The sequence below is a fragment of the Primulina tabacum genome, chromosome 5 (genome assembly GCF_025594145.1).
Source record: "Primulina tabacum isolate GXHZ01 chromosome 5, ASM2559414v2, whole genome shotgun sequence".
Classification (NCBI taxonomy): Eukaryota; Viridiplantae; Streptophyta; class Magnoliopsida; order Lamiales; family Gesneriaceae; genus Primulina; species Primulina tabacum.
In genome coordinates, this window is record NC_134554.1 from 8,661,891 (window position 1) to 8,670,370 (window position 8,480).

General features: G+C 34.1%; 2 protein-coding genes across 2 annotated transcripts; both read right to left on the minus strand.

Annotated features, from left to right (window-relative positions):
* Window positions 1-30: 30 nt before the first annotated feature.
* LOC142546209 (uncharacterized) lies at window positions 31-598 on the minus strand. Its single transcript, XM_075653797.1, has one exon. It carries the CDS (start codon window positions 507-509, stop codon window positions 159-161), a length of 351 nt encoding a protein of 116 aa, XP_075509912.1. The 5' UTR covers window positions 510-598; the 3' UTR covers window positions 31-158.
* Window positions 599-1,155: 557 nt separating this feature from the next.
* On the minus strand, window positions 1,156-5,241 carry LOC142546208 (heptahelical transmembrane protein 3-like). The gene is made up of 4 exons (XM_075653796.1): window positions 4,730-5,241; window positions 4,557-4,649; window positions 4,384-4,453; window positions 1,156-1,937 (listed from the first exon to the last, which is right to left on the minus strand). Exons 1-4 carry the CDS (start codon window positions 4,963-4,965, stop codon window positions 1,287-1,289), a joined length of 1,050 nt encoding a protein of 349 aa, XP_075509911.1. The 5' UTR covers window positions 4,966-5,241; the 3' UTR covers window positions 1,156-1,286.
* Window positions 5,242-8,480: the final 3,239 nt, after the last annotated feature.

The following is an 8,480-nucleotide window of genomic DNA, read 5'->3' on the forward strand; positions in this document are numbered from 1 at the left end:
GATGTTATGCTAACTAGATTACAAAAAGAATGCGTTTAAAAGACAACCTGTGAAAGAGTTGCCCAGTTTCCCGACAAATCCATTCGATGCTGAAACAAAAGAAATGGAACAAAAGCACATCCCACAACTCAATCACCAATCCCCCGTATCCCAACCCATCAAACCATTTCGAGCACCTGAGATTGAGCGAGCGAGTCTGGCTTGATTCCATGGGAGGATGGCTTGTGCTTAGATACATAAAGAACCAAGGCTGCAAGCAGAATTCCAAGAAAATCTGCGACGACATCTTTATCCGACGCGCCGGAAGAGTGAAAGAAGCCGAGTTCGTCAGCGAACTCCTTGGCAGCGCCGGCGAAAGAAGATACCACGGATCCGACCCATATGCTGCGGCGGCGGACGAATGCACAGCGGGATTGGGCGGCGATAAGGGAGGAAATAATGGAGATGAAGAAGCAGAAAAGGACATGGTATAATTTGTCTACGGCCAACCAATCATCGCCGTTTCCCATAAACGTCCAAATTTAGAAGCTCTATCCCAACAAGGAAGCGGGATCAGTATAGAAAGAATTAAAAGATTGGCCGTTTTATTTTTTTATTTTTTTTAATGTGAACAGGCCAAATTTTTTGAGTGACCACACCTAGTTGTTAAAAAAATAAAATTAGAAGCTTTATTTAGTTAATCGATCTTATACAACTGAACTTAAATTATATTGATTTAAAATTTAATAATCTAATTAATCGTGTTGATACATATGATTTAATCTCTCAAATGCAAATAGTTTGGTTTAAGATTTTTAAATGACATAAATTTGGACATTTATTAAAATATTGATTCAATAACAAAAAAATGTAGAAGCCGTGGTCCGAGACACCATAAAATGTTTTTTTTTTAAAAAATTCAGAAAAGGTGTTGTATATTTTAAAAAAAAAATGTAAGTATAACTCCTCAAATTAAATATGTTTTTTTGGAAGGATAAATAGGTTTTAAATGTATTGCATGTTAATTCCCTCGTTCAGTCATTTTAACAATATATATAAAATTGTTTTGACGTTTGTAGACAGTGGCTTGGTGATTTTGTAAATCAATTCATGCGTTTGTGACTATACATTCAATATAGATCGAACGAATATTGATCTGTCTACAATCACTCACAATCTCAATAAATCACATCACTTGCAGAATGAATGAATTGCGTCCACTCTCCGAATAATGCATAAAATTCTGAACCAGAACCAATAGATCCTAAATCAATATCGCATACTCTATGGAATTCCTCGGATAAATCCTAGACATATAAACCCCGTCTCCATTCCATGATAATAAGGGTTGCGGCGCAGTGAGTAAGCGCTGCGGCGACCACGAAAACATGGAAAATCTGATGGCTGTGACCTACAATATCAAATGCACCAGGCTTCCATCTTTCTGGTATCCTAGTAACATAAAATACTGCCCCCAGACCGTACAATGTCCCCATAGCTATCTCATATCCGAGGGATGCAATTACCTGCGGATGATCCCAGTGCAACAGCACTCCGTGTGTCGCTGGAATCACACCTGAGAACCCCATGCACAAAAACAGAGCCGCCCTGAAACCCCGATAATCACCAGTTGACAGAGACGGGGCGAGAAGCGTTGTGACTACTAGAATACCGATCAATGCAACTGAGGAAAGGTATAAGAAGCGCCAGTAGGGGTAGTCTAAGAAGGTGTAGTATAAGGGGGCGAAGAATGAGCCCACTATCATGAGGGAGATTCCGGCGTAGTCTAGGCGCCAGAAGAAGTAGTAGAAACGTCGGGAGTGGCAGGAGAAGAGGTGGGAAGTAGAGCTAAAGATTAAGCAGACCATCGCTCCACCCAAGAAAACAAACCACGGCCACAAGGGAATGGATCTTGCTCCCAAGAGTGGTGACTTTGAAAAGTGTCTTGCGTGAGAATCCTGTAGATTGGAAAGAGATCATCGCACTTCATTAAGGGGCTGAGTTCTTAAAAGGATTGAACTCATTTCCCCATGGAAGAAGCCCAACTATATGTGCAAGGAGAATAAAATGTGGAATCAAGTACACTTGAAATATGCATATAACAAAGAGAATATAATGGAAGCACGTTTCAAATAAGCATACAACAAATTAATGCGTTATCTGAACACATGCTAGCCCAATAACACCAAACTCCCAACTATCGACGAGGTTTGAGTTGGAGACCCCTTGCATAGAAAAATCCATCTACCCAGTAGTATAGGGGGGAAAAAAGAACATGCATGCCCTATGCATTTTGACTGTTGTGCTAGAAAATATCGATAAAAAATTTCATTCCCCTACTATGAAGTCAATATCCTGACTTCACGCGGGTGAAGTGAAGCTTCACCTTTAAAAATTTAGAAGTTTGTTCACATTATAAACATGCTATAACAAACTATTCATGGCATGGGTTGGCTGTCTAGTGGTCGAAATTTTGAAAAAGGTTGAAGAATTGTTTAATCTAAAGGTTCGAATTCCATATCATTAAATCCATACAGATGGGCGTAAGGTAATTGATGATAAACCACATAATTAAGACCAACTAAAGGTGGTGAATTTTCTAGCCATGTATAAGAGACTATTTTGATATCTTGAAAATCAAACTTTTATATTTTAACTGTGGAGCAGGCTCAACACGGGGATTCATGTCTCCGCAAATATATATATATATATATATATATATATACACGAGAGTAAGTCTATTGTGAGACGATCTCACGAATCTTTATATGTGTGATGGGTCAACCATATCGATATTCACAATAAAAAGTAATATTCTTAGCTTAAAAAGTGATATTTTTCATGGATGACCCAAATAAGAAGACCGTCTCACAAAATATGATCCGTGAGACTGTCTCACGCAAGTTTTTGCATATATATACACGATCGTACCAATATTCACAATAAAAAGTAATAATCTTGTGAAAAATGAATTATATATTTTCGAACAATTTTAAATTCAAAAAGATGTCCCTTAAACTTCATCATCTATCAAAAAATTATTAAAAAATTTATATATAAGTTTGTCAAATCCTAATTTTCGAGACTACAAATTCATTAATCGTCCTTTAAATATATTTTACCCCCAGATCGTTCAAATTCTGAGTCAACTCTAAGCATCTTTATTTAAATAATCCGAGATTCTATCAATACGGGGAAACTAAATCATGATGATCTCTCAGAAGTCAAAAAATGTCAAGTTTTCGTGCTTTATGGATCATGACTCACCAAGATAAGATTTCTTTTGTTGATTTGTTCGCCCAGATAATTTGTTTATTGCCGAAAAACGTTAAAGAATGCCGACTCTCATTTTTCAGTTAAAAACACTTTGCAAATTGTTTGCTTTTATTTTTAATGTATTTTAAAAAAAATATCTTATAAGATATCGTGTTCATTATGCAACGTACTTTTATTTGTATTTTTAAATGAAATAGTACATATTATTTAGTTTAATTTATATTACTTCGGAGGATGAGTATTTAAAAATTTTACATTAAATGTAACATAATATATAATAGAATATTTTTTATGAGTGATGAAAAGTTGAGTTAAAAATAAAAACTGTGTTACAAGCAGTGAAATTTGTAAAAAAAATATTAAAGCAAACTGATAATATTTAATTTGTTATCTAAGTTGGAGAATGGTTCTATGAGAGAGAAACCAAATAAGGACAGTATCTTTGTTGACAGCAAAATCTTTGTGGGAAGACAGCTGGGTTTACGTCATGCGTCCATCGGGGTTCTGTCGATGCTACCTATGGGACAGTGCCCCATAAGATCTGGGCAGTTGATTTTAAAAAATTTGATGGACCCCGCATATATGTGGTTAAATTTGGGCCTTTGATCTTCTCATGGGGACAGTACCCCATGAGATAGGGTGAATGCCTGGGTAAGAAACGCCTAAAATTCGTGTTTTGTTATTATTATTATTATTATTATCTATTATTATCTATTAATTTGCTTGCCTGCACGGACAATGAACGGTCCGGATCACTCCACATGAGTGATCCGGGCCCATCTCCATGTAAAAAAAAAAAAAATTGGCTCGAAAAAATCCGAGCCGTTGGATCGACCCCTGCAGGCAGTGCCGGCAGGGGTAGGGTCGACCGAACCGAGTTCATGTGCTCTAATGATGATCTAATTTCCACCACCAGCAAATACTATTTATGAGATTATAATATTTAAGCCTTATTAATACATGATAATTAAAAGTGTTTTAATAAATTGAAATAAAAAAAAAATGCAATTATCTGGTATTAGAGGAGATGAGTTTTTTCAAGAACAGGGGGGATTAATTGTGATTTCAGAAAGAAGAGTGCCAAAAACGTAAAAGAGCGAAAGAACAAATTATAAAATTAACACAAACCGAAAAGAAAGCATCGGAGCTGCTGGATTGGTTCATCGTTGTCGTCTTCAACCATCCATCATTTCCCTCCCTGTCAATCCCAATTTTCAGTAAAAAAATATGGACAAACTACAGATGATTTGAAGTGAGGAAGCTCGAAATGACGAAAATGTGAAAGGATTTCAGAAAATTACCAAAATAATCTCGCCGTGAAATTCTCCATGGTCATCTCCTCCGTCAAGCTCACCGCCGTTAACCAAGCAAATACAAGGAATCCAACCAAATGCCTGAAAGGAATTCGATCTCATCAAATTCAACGACTGAATGGAAGACAAGAATACAAACACAGAAGCAAAATTCCTCTTACGTCCAAATGTTGAGAGTTTCATTGTGCAACGAGAAAACGCTGAGGAAGACATCTTTCAGAGGCCATTCGCATCTGTAATAGTCTCTAATGAATTCGTTATCCTTCAGATACTCCGGCAAAGCCTCATATTTCTCCAGCCTAGACGGATTCTTCTTCTCCTCCTCACAATCCTCTCCGTTCGCCGCCGCTCGAGGCGTCGACATCGCGGGGGGGCATTTCGAACCTCTCCTCCTCATTTGATCTTCCGTTGATATGTGTGTATGTGTAGATGAAGGATGATGATTCGTGGGAAAATGAAATCGGCAGTCTCAGTCACCGGAGAAATTTCCACCGGGAACTCTGAAGTGTTTGCTTTTCACCGGCGATCGTGAATCCGCGCTAGCTTGTATGGCTCCCAGAGAATTTATACTACTCACAAATGGCATTTACCGTTAATATGCATCGGGGAAATTATCGTGTGTGGTCGAGATCACCGTGTCACCTTTTTCCCATTGTACGTTTGACTAAAGTCAAGTGGGAAGCTGAACGCTGAACTATTCGACTGCGCATCTTTTCCCTCCAGTGGTTGGCGTAGAAATTCAATTTTGGCGGAAGGGCATTTATGTAAGTTCAACATTTTGCCAAAATTGTGTCTCCGTTTACTTCTAATTTTTTTATTTTCATATATCGTGGTTGTTTTTTATGCAATGCAATTGGAAAAATTTCTTATTTAATCTAATCTATCTAAAATCTTTTGGACTTATCACTAACCCAAACGATCATTTACTACACAGGTGGTTTTTGATTCAACATGAAATATTCAAATGTGAAAATATATTTCGTTCCGGATCGAGTTTATCGACCAGAGTTATCTAAGTTAATTTAATGTTGTTAAAAAAATCGACTTGATAAACATAGTATTGATATTGGTAAGCTGTCTATGACTCTTATGAGATTAGTTAAGACTAAGGTTATTTTTTGTTTCAAAGAAGAAAAAAAACATTTTTTTTACATTAATAATACGAAAATATGAAGATTTAGAAGTAGGGCTCACAATTTTTCCAATTTTTTTTTATCATTCAATATTTTTTCACTCCTAATCAAGCACAAAGATTCTACTTTAGCTTCCATATTCTTCTTAAATAATGATGTTATTGTCATATTCTCACCTTTTCTTACTTTGACTTATTTCAAGAATCATCCCACCAAAACATATTAAAGTTTTACTCTTTTGATAAAAAAAAAAAAAAAACATGTCGGATTTAGTGGGTTTTTCTTTTCACAAGTTGTTTGTTTCAAATTCGTAAATTAGTTTAGACTCTAAAATTCACAAGGAGTTGTAATTACAACAACGTTTGTCCTTGTCAAGGATCGTTTAGACGTGCACTTATAAAGTTCTGAATTGTCGTCTCACACGACAACGTAGGCACGTCCATTTACGATAAACAGTGGGAAAATCGATTGTTTTCAAGACATATGAATTTAGGGGAAAAAAAAGGATTTCCAAGATTTTGTTGACCCAATCACACCTAGATACCTCACATGTGATGTCGAAGTGGGACAAGGAATCAAAGGACAATAAAGTGCCGATTTCTCCATCCTTTTTGGGTTGGTAAGAATAATTTCTCCAAGAAATTTTGTTCACCAAACTTTATATCGAATTCGCAATAAACCCGACTGATTTAAACATTTTGATGAATATAATTACTGAATTATACTGCAAACATATGCAAGCTATTCGTTTTTTGTTTTAAATTATGGAGTGAATGGAGAAGTATATATATATGAGGAAATTATAATATATTTTTTTAAAAAAAAAAACTTTATTAAAGAAAAAATAAAACATTTTCTTTTTTTTTTTGACAGAAAAATAAAACATTTTCTAATGTATTGAAGTGTATTGATAAACTTGGTTAATTTACTTAAGCTTTAAGACAATCACCCGTCTATCCTCCTATATGTTAAATTGTTATTAGACGGTATGGTTTGCTTTAATCTTCTAGATTATCATATGTCCAATGGACATATTTGAAATCAACAAAATTCAGATTCATCTGAATATCTATTGATTTTGTTAGTTTTAAATCATTTTGCAATCGTTTGAGATTTATCGGCGTCCTTTAATACCTTTATTTGAACTGTAACCTGAGATAACTAAACTCGTGAAGATGTTTTAGTAAATTTGAAGTCGATGCAAGAGAAAATTATTTGTCCTTAAGACGAATTTGTCTTGCACATAGTGTTCATGAGATATGACAATCGTCTCTCAACACACAACGACATTCAACTCGTGATTTGCAGTAGCACTATGAATCACAAGTTCCTTAACCATGAAATGATATAAACTCTATTTTGTCAAGATGAAATAAGAAGAAGAAGACATTCAATATTAACGGTAATGTTTTGCGGATTTATCCATCTTTACTAAATTTTTACTCATTAAACTTAAAATATCCCGAGATTTTATTAACAAATACTATATATGCTAAATTATCCCAAATTATAGAACTCCATTGCAAATACATTCTAGATAGAAAAAACCCACAAAGCATAATATTTTATTTTTCAAAATTTTCAATAAATAAATTATTTTAAAAAATTTATGAAAAAACAGTATAATTAATAAATATAAGGTGGTAAATTATTATTTTATAATTTTTAATAATTAGTAAATATAAATAAAAATATATGAAATATAATAAATTTAGATTCAATCAATATATAAATTTGTGACCGAATTATGAAATCATTTATACATATCAGCATACAATTGCCTATTAAGTTCAATAATGATAAAGTAGCCTTACCGATGCCTTACTGAAGCCAAATCTTGTGTATTATTCTGTTCCGTAGTTGCCAATGATTTACAAATTAATTGACCATGATATAAAAACCAAACGTAAGTTTGATCTGCCTCAAAGATGTGGCATACCTCCTTACTCACATGCATAAGAGTTTCTTGTACGATAACGATGAGTTCAAATTATGTTATCGTTTCATAAATCTTTTGTTTTTACTCTTATATCTGTACTTTATTGTTCGACATTAATGTTATGTTAATCCGATAAATTATTTGCATGTCTTTACATTTAAATCAAAATAACATCAAAACATTGAACGCTAAGAAAAATTGACAATAAACAGAACTTAATTTCTTCTAGCAATCTTGGGTGAATAATTTAGATTCTGGTTAAATTGTAAGGCAAAAACTTGTGTGAGACGGTCTCACGGGTCGTATTTTGTGAGACGGATCTCTTATTTGAGTCATCCATGAAAAGATATTACTTTTTATGCTAAAAGTATTACTTTTTATGCTAAAAGTATTACTTTTTATTGTGAATATCGGTAGGGTTAACCCATCTCATAGATAAAGATTCGTGAGACCATCTCACAAAAGATATACTCAAATTGTAATAGTAATATTATGAATGGTTATGTAGAAGTAAATTTATTAATTCTAGAATATTCTATTATTCAGAAGTTCATTCTATTTGAATGCTTAAATGAATTTATGCATATAAATTTCAAATCTACCCATTTGTTATAAATCTTACAATGTATAATTTGATTATATCGAATATGTGACGATCATAACATGTACGAACATGCACATCTGGCACAGTTTTTACTCGTTAGTTGAACTTGAATTTATAATAAGTATCCCGATCCTTTATTTTTCTTCATCCGACAAATTATTCAATTTATAAATTTGGTCTAACTTTAATTTTTCACTTTATTCTCCAAATCTACGAGTTGACCCGATTACCCGACC